This window comes from Leiobunum rupestre, chromosome 1, assembly GCF_980474605.1.
Source record: "Leiobunum rupestre chromosome 1, qqLeiRupe1.1.hap1, whole genome shotgun sequence".
NCBI lineage: Eukaryota > Metazoa > Arthropoda > Arachnida > Opiliones > Sclerosomatidae > Leiobunum > Leiobunum rupestre.
Window position 1 is genome coordinate 44,058,496 of NC_143384.1, and position 15,122 is coordinate 44,073,617.

Genomic DNA, 15,122 nt, shown 5'->3' on the forward strand with positions numbered 1-15,122 from the left:
CTAAGCCCACGCAATATTGTTAAAGTCGTGTGATTGTTTTGGCCTGAGTCTGTATTTCTTTAGTGAAATCGACAATTTTTTCAGAGAAAAATGTTATACAGTCTTCAAAATCCGATATTTTTTTCAATTTTATCTAGCTTGTTAAGTTTCTGATTAACTTGTAATAGAATAGGTATTTCTATAAAATGTTCAACGGCCGGTCTCCTGTTTTTTCGACGTCACGCAACGCCAACTTAACCAATACAAGTTGGCAGTACTATTTTATTTCCTCTTGGCAGCCACATCCAGTGAAGAGCAAACTTTACGAGTTATTGTTAGGCCTAACAAGGTTTAATTTCTCTTTTAAAAATTTAATAAGAAGGTCGTATTTTAAAGCTTTTCATGAAAACTTATAGGTAAATATATTTATTTTGTTGGTTTCAATGCCTATTCTAAATATAGGCTTATCTGATACGTTTCTGTTATGTAACATTGATTCCTAGCATATACTTGTCAGCGCTTACTTTATGTGTCAAATTTAAATGAATGTAAAGTTAAGTATGACTGAAAAATATATTGGTTTTAGAAATTCATAACGGAACGAAAAAGAAGCTGTTTGGTCTAGTTTCCAACTGGTAATAGAAAGATAACTGGTTCGATTCTGTCAAAATAAAATTAATAATAAATCATGAATTTGCTATTTTCATAGTATAAACATTAAATATATACCTGTTTGAGGAATTAGTTGCCATTGTTTCAGAAGAAAAATGCAGCCTTGGCGCACTTCAAAACATTTTAGTTTAAAAAATAATAAGCAGACGACACAAGGAGAACAGCAGCGAGAGTAAAACCCAAGGAGAATACATATCAAGGTCAATTGAAATCATCCTTGCAAAAACAGTTTTCTTTCTAAACAAGAAGGCCAATGTTAATTTATAGAAAGACCTATTAAGTTAAGACTTGCCGTATCTGAAATATTCTAAAATTGAGACCAACGATTCCTCTTGCTCTGTTGATTTTTAAATTTTATATATATCACATTTACCGACGTATAGTTTATATTTGACACTTCGGCGGTTGCTGAGAAATGGAGGGTATGTTCCACCTATAGTCTAAAAGGTATCGTGATCGAGAGATATTTTTTGGTTGAGGTATCAATATCTACACTAAACCACCACCTCAAAAATGTCCACATATTGGCAATTTCGAGCAGGCACTCACTTAATACTAATACTACTACTTCTCCTACTACTATTACACTTCCGGTAAAACAATAGTTCAACTCAAAATATATATATGTGGAACGAAAAAGCACAGACCAGGCTACAAGTGTCATACTTATATCTGTTATATATTTTTTTATATATTTATTATGAGACAAATATTTAAACAGTTAATAATCTCTTCCAACTACTTTTCATCTAGATTCCATTTTATTTGGTTATGTCATAAGTTTATAATTACGTTTAAAGTAAGTGTGTCAGTTCCGTATCTTCAGCGTGTTACCATTTGTAGAATGACCACACATTTTTGGTGGACATTAAGACTATGTCATTAGGCAGAATACGTTCACATTGCCTCTCCGTATAGTGATTGCGTCAAGACGGTATAAATGGTTTTGATGTCACTTTCTTCCCGCCAGGGGCGCTTATCTTTATTGGTATGACGTCAATTCTACAGCACTCCACACACTTATGTAACTTTTTTATAGACGTGTGGATATTTTCTTCAGTGGCCAAAAGCCACGAATTCCAGAATGGGATACCAAGGCGACGATGTATAACAAATGTTTAATACCAGAAGTATAATATCAATTACGAGATGAATATCCAACTAAGGCATTAAAATGAACCTTGTACTTTCTCGGATTCGAGGCAGTTTCCAATGAGCGAGATTTTCCCGCCAAATCACGGCTGTAAACTCCGCATCACGACTTAACATTTACTCCTTCTCTTGTAAGAGTTTATAATACCAAGACAACGACAATGTTAAAACATGTTTATTACGAGAAGTATATAAGATATCTCTCACGAGAGAAGTATCCATCGAAAGCATTAGAATGAATCATGCACTTTTTCAGGCTCGAGGCAGTTCCTTATGAGGGATATTTACATATTTATTGTCAATATTTTCACGATGGTATATGTTTCAAGATTAGCAGCGAATGGAAATATATATAGTTATCTTTAAGAGTTTCTAATATACTTTTGTTATTACTAATTTATTGCACGTTTACAATTTAAAAACTGGATGTTCTCCTTATTAGCGTCGGGTGTATCTTTGTGTCCGATGTTTTCGCCCTGGATCAGAGTGTCGGCCAGAGTCTGTCCTCGTGTCTCTGGGAGCCAGTGCACCAGAGCGCCTGAAAATATCCCCGTGACGCCAAAAATGGACATCACCCACGGCAGACCAATCAGTCCTTCCTGGTAAAAATATCCCCAAAAATCATTTCACTTCATATAAGTAGTAGCCCTGTACACCTGAAAGGGGTGCGTCAAATCGCGACCAAAAACACTGGGTTTCAAAAAAATAATTAAATAATTTTTAGGGTAGCACTTTGACAACTAGGTAATCTAGTTCAAAAAACGTTTCTGGTCAGAATAAATCGTTATACGAGGAGCAATTTTCCGCCCAATTACGCGAAAAATTTCATGGTTTAATAATATGGTAAGAAAGCCAATCATATAAGCAACTTGACCCACCCATACAGCTAACGCTTTAGTAATTTGGCGTTTTGAGAACGCATCCATATCAAAACCATTTCCGTTAATTTAACGTCATAAAGTAAGCATTGAATAACCATTTCTTTGGCGAATGGAGCTATCATGGCGGCAAGTCGAGAGAATGTGGAACAAGATCCAACTCCGATGTTCCTGACTGCTGTTGGAAACGCTTCCGAAGTGTAAGGATGAACCAAAGCGAATGAGGACGCTATGCAGAACTTTCCAAGGACGGTTAAAGTCACCACCAACCAGTGAAATCCTATTAAAGGATTTAGACATCAGTCGTGGGAAATACGAGGCTCAGAAAAACTTACTGCTGGGTACGAGTCCTACCAAGACACAAAAAACGCCGGCTGACGCCATAATCATCCCGAGAGGCCATTTGCGTCCGCTACTCCTAGCTAGGATGGCGAAAATAGCGTAAGCAGGGTATTCCACGACTCCAAACAAGAAGAAGTTGAGGTAATAGTTGGAGCCAAAGATATCAGCGTTTTGCGATATACCATAATATACCAACCCGTTCACAAACCTTAAAATTTAATTCAACAACTATTATAAGGAATTAGTTGAACCGTAAGTTTATAATTATTTTTCACTTTAAATGTGTCAGGATGGTCGTTAAAGCAGGGAATCGTAAGCATAGGCTTTTAACCATTGCTGTAGTATCGTCCAATCACTTCTTTTCGTTTGTCCTGATTTATCACAAAAGCTTCGCACCAGCAACCATAATTTATCCCACGTTGATAGAAACCCGTAATAGGCGCTCCTCCAAAGAAATCGCCAACAAGTAATATTTCCGAGAACCAGGACTCGCACGGCATTGTTTATACATGTATAGTGCTTGTTGAAATAATGTTAACTTCTCACCTGTCCTGTAAACAGAACGTCATGTTTTTGCCAAGCCTTAATATGTCAAAAAAGCTACCTGGTTAAAAGAGAACGCTTGTTGCTGCGGTAAAGGTGAAAAATTTCCATTATTTTAACAAGCACTATATAAACAGCTAGGAGCAACAAACACAAGGAGAACGCAGCTAGCCTTTAAACACGCTAACGCAGTGTTGTGTACAAATTACATTGGACGAACCTTTACGCTGAACGTTTTACGGACAGGGAGGAAGACAATTTCCGAATTTTCCCTTTTTGACGGCAGCAGGCGCTAAAGCGTCTAACCAATGAAAACTGTACGCAAGAAAATGCACGAGTTTTGACGGGTTACGTTCTCCTTGTGTGGGATGCTGTGTTGGTTGCTCCTAGATAAACAGTGACTTGCGGGTCCTGTATCTCGGGAATATTACTTCTTGCCGATTTCCTGGGAGGATGATTTATTGAAGCGTCTATGAATGGGTTTTAGCTAACTTTACGCATGGGCCTGTTAGGCGACCCCGAGTTCCATGGAGGTCGTTCACGTCGCTGATGCCATAACGAAATAAAATCAAAAACCCTTCAAAATTCAACGGTCATCAACCACGTTTGCGTGACTAATTGAACCCAATAAATACCTAGTTATTTACGATTTCTTTCATCGTGAGAAATGCCACTATAAAAATTTCAGCCAGAGATTCCAGCAGTAGAGCGGTTTCGCTCTTTTGGGGCTCATCAGTAAATCCATAAGAATATGTTCTTCGAGCAAAAAACGCGAAACTCGGATCAAATAGATCTTCGAGTAATAAACTAAATTAAAAATAAATAAAATAGCCAGAAATTCCAACGGTAGACCAGTTTCGGTCTATTTGGAACTCATCAGTACCGTGCGGGAAATCTGGCTGGCGACTGTCAAATCTAAAGGAGAAACTAAGCCTAAACATTAAAAATTTCAAAACGCGTTGCATATAGCAACGGAAAGCTGAAAGGGGGGGGGGGGGTGTGGTGGAGAATAGAATATACGATAAGTTAAGTTAGAAGAAACCACATATGGACTGTGAGAAGGATGATAAAAGACGCGAAAAAGTAGATTAGTCCATAATTAAAGGGATAATATAGCTAAATCATAAACAAATTTGAAGAAATTAAAAAACTTACTACTAACTCGTACCCAATAGGTCTTCGAGCAAAAAACGCGAAACTAGGATCAAATAGATCTTCGAGGGTGGTGGCAAGCCTTTCATGCCACGCGAGCCAACAGCTCCCTACACTAACTACAACCGTCATGAACCAATCTGGTGGTGAAAAGTTGAAACTTAAGCACAAATCCCCAATGCATGCTACCGGATGACAAGAGGTAGTATAGGTGGTAGTGATAAGGGTGGTTGGGAGGATTTTATCCGCCAGGTAGCGTAGATTCTATTTTTTTTTATCTCCCGCGATTGTCTAGTGCTGAATACACGCACCGTTATGCCCAATTCAAACTTAATGGGCCTTGATAGTCTTATGGTAAATCTAATATACATTTACTATATGCAACCATTGTTTTAATGTCGGTTTGGCTCGACTGGATACAGCATTTTCTGGCTAGTTTGGCAGAAAATCCGGGTGCGTGATAATGTCAAAGTGATTGGACGATAGTGATTGCTATACTCACGATCTCGTTTCATTAAAAAATCTAAAATGCCACTCTGATTATTACCAGACTATTGTGAACTACCTGGTAAAAAATAGCATTGAAACCGTTTTCAATCGCTACTCATACCATCGACCAACTACTACAGGACTAGTATTACTATAGTAAGCCCCCCTAGAGGATTTTTCTTTTAACTGTCGCGCTATTCAACTGCAAAGCCCCGGTACGTAATCCTCGAGAGTTAAAAATCTAGTACCAGATGGCGAATACTGCTGGGGTGTTATTTTACGAGTTGGTAATTAATTATTAATGGTGGCACCCCAAAAGGGCTATTACGGTTTATTGGCAAAGAACCAACTGAAACCAATTTTGAAGAATGCCTAGAAGAGCAACATTATTTAGTATTAGTAAAACTATGGTTTAAAGTTATGTACTAAGCAAGTTGTAATTTTTTCTGGGCTATTTACCCAAGGTCCGTTTCCATGGAGGCTTCCATCATGGACGAATTTTTAAATTCCAAAAACTAACCTGGGTGGCGCTGCGAGTTGTCATAAATTTTTGCTGTGACAGTATTAGGACCAAAATTTATAAGCGTACATTACTAGTCCTGTGGCTGTGGTAGTTTGTCGATGGTCATACCGTATGACTACTATTCTACGTCACTCTAATTGGTACGCGAATGAAACGTAACATAGGCTTACGGTTCAACTCATCGTCTGATGGTCTTACCAAGTAATGTATAGAATAACCGTTCTTCTCCTCATAGATGGACCTGTAAATAAATCTATAATACTGTTGGATTTATCAGTTCCATCGGTTGCCTGCAAAAAACCGTTTGTCGTCCATCATTAAAGATATCTAAATAACTAAATCCGTTATAAAGTACCACCAGGTTTATTTAACTTTAAGAGGTTGGAATACGGAACTTTCAGATCATGCCACAAGTCAGTATTGCTCTACCCATAATTCCCCCTCTTTTATCATTATTTTGCGGGTGCGCCATCTAGGTAACCTTCTTACTTGGAACTCGTTTCCCGCCGACATCAGGGAGAATGCCACCTTGAACGAATAATGACTGGACTCGAAACCTAAGCAAAATCCCCGGTTCCACAATTTGCATCACCCGTCAGCGCTCGTACCGAGAGATTCGCGAAATATTTCTATCCAAATACAAAACACGTGCGTAAAAATCTCAGATGACCCGCATTCCGTCGTCTGCTCTGCAGTTTTTAATAGAAGTGAGACTTTTGGATTTTTAATAGGCTTTAGATTATTCAGTAATAATTGTATTGGAATAAAAAGGAAAGGGTAATGATTTAATTTAAATAGGAAGATCGCTTTAATGTTTTTGCATATATAGTTTGTGTTACGTTGTCAGAGAGCCATTACTGAGTATTATATTTAGACCACTTTTACTCTACTTAGTGAACTTTAACCTAAGTTATGTATCCCATATAATTACTTTAATTGAAGTTATTGACAAATTTACAAACGAGCCAATCAACGCGAAGCATACTTTTATGTCCCGCATTTTGGGTCAAAATGTAGCTTCAGCATCTTGTTTTGATTTCGACGCTAGCGACATCTGTTGAAAAAAGAGCTACTTCACCTAGAGCCGACACTTGCTTTAAATAGATTATAAATTTAAAAATGCCTAGTCAAAATGGAAATAAAAGTGTAAGCTTTGACGACAGTGACGAGCTAAGAACGCTAGGCCTAACGTCGTCCGCTAATATTGGGCACGTGTTTAGTATTTGGATAGAAATATTTCCAATACTTGACACTACGGCGCTGCAAGCGGCGCTGCCGTAAAAGCACCATAGACATAATAAAGAAATAGACCCAAGATTCTACGGAGGGTTAATACGGGACCGATAACTAGCAGACAACCGGTATTTGTTCCGTATTCCTGTGGTACCACGTTTAAGCGACGCCTGTCAATTAGGAGAGAAAATACAAAATCATCACGTGACACGTCACACATGTTCGTGTTTGTAATCTTTTAGGTACACTCTGTTTGAAAAGTCTTCGACAGCTGAAATTTTTGCCCTCTTTTTAATTCTGCTAGAAAACTATAATAGATAGCTCGATGAAACCAATTGCAACTTTTATTTATTTTCCAATATCTTTCGTTATTTATTGGTTTCGTCCGCCAAAAATTAATAGTTTGGCGGGAACCGTCAAAACTCATTTTTGACAGCTTTTTAAATATTGGTTCTACGGCACTGACTCGCGCGTTTTTGAATTCACAATGGTCGATTCATATTTAGAAAGTGGAAAAATTATCCCTCTACAACCAACGGTTGAGAAGTTATAGCGTTTCCAAACTTTCCTCGAAACTAGGAAACACCTAAAATGCATCAAGCGATTATAAATAACGCAACTTCGACGACAATTTGGAAACGCTATAACTTCTCAACCATTGGTTGTAGAGGGATAATTTTTCCACTTTCTAAATATGAATCGACCATTGTGAATTCAAAAACGCGCGAGTCAGTGCCGTAGAACCAGTATTTAAAAAGTTGTCAAAAATGAGTTTTGACGGTTCCCGCCAAACTATTAATTTTTAGCGGACGAAACCGATTAATAACGAAAGATATTGTAAAATAAATAAAAGTTGCAATTGGTTACATCGAGCTATCTATTATAGTTTTCTAGCAGAATTAAAAAGAGGGCAAAAATTTCAGCTGTCGAAGACTTTTCAAACAGAGTGTACTCTGACGTGATTCGCGAATATTTTGGCTGTGAGAATTTAAAATAAGTCAATTATTTCTTTCAAAACCCAAATAAAAAGCAGCAGATGATCTTATAATTAAAAACAAAAACCTTCTAATTGCGAAATGATATTTTGTCAAAGGCTTAAGTAACTCGTGTACTATCTGGCGTGTTGTTATGGGAATATTCTGAGATTCTAAATTGTAAACAAAAGTAAATGGAATTTTGATGAAATGGATGATTCTACCTTGGATTAATAATATGACTCCAAGATTCTACTAAAGGTATGTAGCTATTGTCCTTGAAATAAAATTAGCTTTGACAATTTAAGTCTGATGGCTTGACCCTTCATTTCTAGATTTTTGTCCTTCGCTAATTTATGGAGTTTGCAATATAAATTAATAACTTTCTTAATGATGATGTTCGATTCCAACTTCAGCATCAAACATGTTCGTGGCGATCTGGGAAGATGTCCATGCCAACAATATTTCTAGTTCTTAGACTACATTTCTTTTATAGAGAGAGGAATATCTCTTCATAACAACTAAACAAAATTGGCTAAAAACCAAGGAGATCTTGCTCAAATTATAATAACATAATTAAACCTACACGAAATGATCCTTGGTCAAAATTTAAAGGTGAGAAGTTAGCATCACCGGTTTTTTCTATTTCACTTTCAACTGGATGTAATTTCTTTAAATTAAATAAAAAAATTATTTTGACTATTGTTACTTGTTTTAATTCTATGGAAACCAAACCAGAGTTGGAATGGCTTTTGGTGTGACCCACCTTTTGCCATTTACAATTTGTATATCCTGTTCTAAAAAGTGATCATTACAAATTAAATCATGATTTGAATGTGTCGCGATTTACAGCAATTGTCCATTGAGAAAGTATTGTAGGTTTAGTTATAAAAAGATTTTAAATAAGAATGAATATTCATCGAAATAATATGATAATATACTTATGGAATGAAACCTTTTCCGGTATTGTTTTACTTGTTATTGCAATGCGTAAAAACCCTAAAATTAACCTTTTTTTACCAAATAAAAACAGATTTTTAGTAGAAAACACTTTTTCCATACCTTTTTAATAAAAAAATTCACCAAAACGAATTATGAAACATGTTAGCTAACATAAAAGTACTACCCGTTTATCAAATTCACCCCTTAAGTTTTTGCGTCTGATTTTAAACCGGATAAATATTCTTAAGCATTAGGTACTACGTGGCCTAGGCCAAGCGCTCACTGCTCCTCGTAACGTCTCCGTCCTGGCTTCCACAAGCCTTTGCTTCGTAACGGAGACAATGCCTTGTGGAAGGCAGGACGGATACGAAACAGAGAGCCAGTGGGCGCTTTATAAGTAGGATTAAACTATCATATTATTTCGATGAATATTCATTCTTATTTAAAATCTTTTTATAACTATAGGTTTCCCTTATCTAAACCTACAATACTTTCTCAATGGACAATTGCTGTAAATCGCGACACATTCAAATCATGATTTAATTTGTAATGATCACTTTTTAGAACGGGATATACAAATTAAAAATGGCAAAAGGTGGGTCACACCAAAAGCCATTCCATTTGGTTTCCATAGAATTAAAACAAGTAACAATAGTCAAAATAATTTTTTTATTTAATTTAAAGAAATTACATCCAGTTGAAAGTGAAATAGAAAAAACCGGTGATGCTAACTTCTCACCTTTAAATTTTGACCAAGGATCATTTCGTGTAGGTTTAATTATGTTATTATAATTTGAGCAAGATCTCCTTGGTTTTTAGCCAATTTTGTTTAGTTGTTATGAAGAGATATTCCTCTCTCTATAAAAGAAATGTAGTCTAAGAACTAGAAATATTGTTGGCATGGACATCTTCCCAGATCGCCACGAACATGTTTGATGCTGAAGTTGGAATCGAACATCATCATTAAGAAAGTTATTAATTTATATTGCAAACTCCATAAATTAGCGAAGGACAAAAATCTAGAAATGAAGGGTCAAGCCATCAGACTTAAATTGTCAAAGCTAATTTTATTTCAAGGACAATAGCTGCATACCTTTAGTAGAATCTTGGAGTCATATTATTAATCCAAGGTAGAATCATCCATTTCATCAAAATTCCATTTACTTTTGTTTACAATTTAGAATCTCAGAATATTCCCATAACAACACACCGGATAGTACACGAGTTACTTAAGCCTTTGACAAAATATCATTTCGCAATTAGAATGTTTTTGTTTTTAATTATAAGATCATCTGCTGCTTTTTATTTGGGTTTTGAAAGAAATAATTGACTTATTTTAAATTCTCACAGCCAAAATATTCGCGAATTACGTCAGAGTACCTAAAAGATTACAAACACGAACATGTGTGACGTGTCACGTGATGATTTTGTATTTTCTCGCCTAATCGACAGGCGTCGCTTAAACGTGGTACCACAGGAATACGGAACAAATACCGGTTGTCTGCTAGTTATCGCTCCCGTAAATTTTTGGCAAATCAAACTCCGCGTAAGGTGTCTATTTCTTTATTATGTCTATGAAAAGCACCAAACACGCCATTTGGTTACGGGTTCAGTAATTATTCTCCCAAGATGCCACTCAGTTTTCGATTCCCCAATTTCGCTCCTTGATATCGGAATACCTTTTTGGCATTTCACATTCTCAAAATTCTTAATTTTTCTCTCTTTTATGTTTAATTTAATTATTTTTTATTTTGATTTTATTTACTTAAAAAGATTTTGTTGCGCTTTCAAATTTTTAATCTAATTTATTGGTCTGTACTGTCCTGGTAACCACCACGTATAGTCTTTGCCTCTGTGGTTGCGTGCAAAGTTTATCTTTTTGCGAAATAAATATTATTATTATTATTATTAATTACATTGACTAAAAATAGCCACAATTTTAAATAAATATATACTAAAATATTAAAAAAAAATATTTGTGAAATCATTTTCATAATTAATCGAACTAATCAATAAATTTTTTCAGGATCTTCTCAGGCGGGGAGGAATAAATTCTGATTTATTGTGGGACTGGTAAACCGTCGTTATCCAGCCTTATAAAAGTTGAATAATCCTGGTACCACAAAATCTTACTCGAATGGCCGTCGAAAGTTTGGAGACCACCTCGTCTAAATTATTCGTCGGCATTCCATTCCTTTTCAACGCGCTTTCCATGATTCTCGTGGCTTCTTCCGTTCTGTTTTTAAGTAAGAGCCATCGAGGGGATTCCGGAACTGTGCTGTACAAGAGGACATAGAAGGGTTTCAAGTATCGAACGTAAAGGACTAGGGACCATTTGTTAACTCACAAGATAAAACTCAGCAAAATGCAATAAGAGGCGGTGAAAAACCATTGCAAGTTGGTTGAATCTCTAATCAGCCACGAAAGACCAGGTAATGCGACATAACACGTGACCCATCCAAACTCAACCGCTATACCAACTACAGCCCTGTATTTAATTCCAGTTATTTCCATTACTGGAATTAATTGCATTAACATTTTTGTGTTTGACAGTATACTGCATTTATTTAACCATAAATCTATAATATTCTACCATAAGCATGACACTTGAAATTTTATGGAGACCAATGTTAAGGCGGTTTGTCAACGTTTCGAGTAATCACGCTTTACCGTCTCAGGTAGTGTGCGTGCGTTTGTGAAATCGCGATTTTCCGCTTTCTTAGTACAGTTTGGACTACAAGTCGTATAGCTGACGAGTATTCTTCGTAGATAAATTTTACTCCTGACACTTCAAGCATTCGTGCGTCAACTTTTTAAAAGTATATCCGTATATTTTTAGTAACTAATTTAAAGATAACCCGAAAACCTTAATGGAAAGGTAGTTGAGGCAAGACAAGTAGACAACGGGGCAGCATAAGTAGCCTAAGATAAAGTGCTGAAAATACAACGAGGGGGTAGCATAGGTAGCCTGAGATAAAGTTACGGAAATACATCGAGGGAGTAGCATAGGTAGCCTGAGATAAAGTTACGGAAATAAAACGAGAAAGTGGCATAGGTAGCCTGAGATAAAGTTACGGAAATAAAACGAGAAAGTGGCATAGGTAGCCTGAGATAAAGTTACGGAAATAAAACGAGAAGGTGGCATAGGTAGCCTGAGATAAAGTTACGGAAATACAACGAGGGGTAGCATAGGTAGCCTGAGATAAAGTTACGGAAATACAACGAGGGGTAGCATAGGTAGCCTGAGATAAAGTTACGGAAATACAACGAGGGGGAAGCATAGGTAGCCTGAGATAAAGTTACGGAAATAAAACGAGAAAGTGGCATAGGTAGCCTGAGATAAAGTTACGGAAATACAACGAGGGGTAGCATAGGTAGCCTGAGATAAAGTTACGGAAATACAACGAGGGGTAGCATAGGTAGCCTGAGATAAAGTTACGGAAATACAACGAGGGGTAGCATAGGAAAGCCTGAGATAAAGTTGGAAAAATACAACGAGGGAGTAACATAGGTAGCCTGAGATAAAGTTGGGAAAATACAACGAGGGGTAGCATAGGTAGCCTGAGATAAAGTTGGGAAAATACAACGAGGGAGAAGCATAGGCAGCCAAAGATAATATTGGGGAAACACAATGAGAGGGTAGCAGTGGTAGCCAGAGATAAAGTTTGGGAAATACAACGAGGAAGTAGCAGCGGTAGCCGGTATCCAGATAAAGAGATCAGATAACCTCTGTGCTTACCAGTAAATCATTCGAGCCACGACACTAGTCATACTACGAAAATTAATTTACTATCTTGTTTATGTCAGTGGCATCACGTGTAAACTAGGTTTATAAAAAAATGCGACTGATATTGGCCTGCTTTTTGAATAACACTCTAGTAGAATATTTCCCAAAGCGACATACATGTACTTATGGAATAATGTTATAGACCTATAATTTAACCTAAATGTCAAACGAAACATCGATCTTCTACGATGGCGTCTCTAATGAAGAAACTTTATCACATCGTTTTTCACTAAATATGACTAAATATACTACGTATAATAGCGCTGCAACATATGTAACCTCGATTGGAGACAAGATGCATCGCCATTCATTCTACGTGTACTCGCCCACCGACGGAGATGGTCGGTTTTCCGTTTGACAGCTCTGCATATTTTAATTTTTAGGCTGCTTAGTGTCTTAACGTACGAAGCACAAAAACCACCGTAGAAAGGCCACTTTCAGAAAACCCATAGAGAAGTTTACCAACTAAGACGTATTCGAACGTAGGCGCAATGAGAGTCAAAAGGGAAGCGCTGATACCGCAAACCATCGCGGACAGGATGATTGGCCGTCGCCCAAATCTGAAAGTGGAATTCACGCTTTAGTGATAAGGCTTCCATCGATTATTCCTTATTAATGAAGAGAACGTGATCAAAACCGAGTATATAGCCATGAATGTAATCATAGTTAATCGTAACTCGATACTTCGAATCGTAAATATTAACGTACCTATCAGCTAGATGGCCTAGAAACAATGAACTGAGAACGTAACCCAGATGGTGAAGGCTGTTGGCCAAAGACAACAAGTATTTTCTATTGCATACCAAATTATACTAACAGAAAAGAAACGCCAGGAATTATTGCTAACGAATACTAAACGATCGAGTTTATATATTCATTTGCGGATCCAGTAAAAACTAATCCTCTGCTTCATTATTGCGTTTAAAATCAGCTATTGAAAACGATTTCAGTATTTCTTTATTCAAAGTACCTCACACGAGTCTCAAACCACAGCTAGTATTCGCCTGGATAGAATGTTAATATTTTTGATAAAGAAGAGTATAGGGCGAAGAAGTAGTTGCTATATGTTTCAAAAAATTACTTTGGCTTGTGTAAGGATTTTCGAACAATGAAAATTGGGAAGCATTTCTATTTTTAGTCAGACGCCTATAGTCTTTAATCCTATGGGCTATTAACCTTTCCGTTAGTATCGCCCAATCACGTTCTTAACATTCGCGTACCCTTTTTTAGCACCAAAACTGTTCTTTTTATCTGCAAAATGTATTTGGAGATAAAACCGGTTACGCGACAACGAAATGCTAGTGGTTGGACAGTAGTATCTTCTATTCGCAATTTTGCGTGAAAAAAAAAGCACTTTCTAGGGGGCAATTTTAATTAGTACTATATCACTTGTTCCGAATCCCAATTAGTACTTTGAAATAGGTACGATTTCTTTACATCTACCATTGTTAAATTAATATACAAATAAAAAACGCTCCTAGGTCGCTTGATTTAATACAACATCCATCAGGGAAATAGTTATGTCCAAACGCACAAGTTTTCGTAGTCGGTACCCCGGTTTTATCAAATTCGCATATTGGGTTTCAGATGTAAAGAGCTTCCACAGAAAGTATCTTCACAATTCATTTGATCTTGGAGAAGAGAAGTATTCTGGAGTGGAAAATCCCATAGCGGTAATAAGAACGTCCTTTCCCGCCTATTGCTGTTAGAATTACCCAGACTACCCCGGTTTTTGGTCGGACGTCAGCTTTATCTGCCATCATTCTGGCTTGATGACGTCCGACCAAAAAGTGCATGATGGGAATTTTACAAAGCCGCAGGTGGCGCCCGACTTTTCCACTCCAGAATACTTCTCTTCTCCAAGATTTGATAACACTGGGAGTCTGTGTCTGAAATCGCTAAGTAACTAGTTAACTATCTGGTCGTAGAGACCCTGGATCCGCTTTCGATTTAATTCTGTATTACCTCTTCAGTAAACGTGCGCTTAAAGAAAGTCCTGTTGAATGACCATGTGGTACAATGAACGCATTCATCTGGAAAAACGACGCTTTTGTTGTACGACAATCTCGTAAGGTCGTCGTCGCACGTGTAGTCGACGGGTGGGGCCAAGAATATGAGGCCAAGTGACGGGAAGGAAGTCACCCCGTAGACATACACCACGGACGCGAAATAGAGAATCTGCCACTTCCGGAATTCCCCGAGCACATCTCCGACGTCGCTCCGAAGAACGTCATTCTTACCAGTTTCCTCCATTAGCTGTAAAATTCCAGACAGCACGTTTCGTCTTTCAAAATATCGTTAAATTTACCTTTGTCATGGAAATTTTTAAGTATTTTCTAGAATTAAAAACTATTTGCGATCGAAAACAATCGCTACGCCATTGAAACCTAGATAGGTGGCGGCTATTAGTTTTATTCGTCGTATTGGTAAATTTGATACTTACAAAGATTAATATA

At 37.1% G+C, this 15,122-nt stretch overlaps 1 protein-coding gene across 1 annotated transcript; it reads right to left on the reverse strand.

The window, feature by feature from the left end:
- Positions 1–1,507: 1,507 nt before the first annotated feature.
- On the reverse strand, positions 1,508–14,996 carry LOC149963036 (organic cation transporter protein-like). Its single transcript, XM_090180341.1, has 10 exons — positions 14,975–14,996; positions 14,632–14,922; positions 13,375–13,478; positions 13,072–13,226; positions 11,227–11,395; positions 11,013–11,157; positions 5,929–6,020; positions 3,017–3,231; positions 2,780–2,961; positions 1,508–2,402 (listed from the first exon to the last, which is right to left on the reverse strand). Exons 1-10 carry the CDS (start codon positions 14,981–14,983, stop codon positions 2,196–2,198), a joined length of 1,569 nt encoding a protein of 522 aa, XP_090036467.1. The 5' UTR covers positions 14,984–14,996; the 3' UTR covers positions 1,508–2,195.
- Positions 14,997–15,122: the final 126 nt, after the last annotated feature.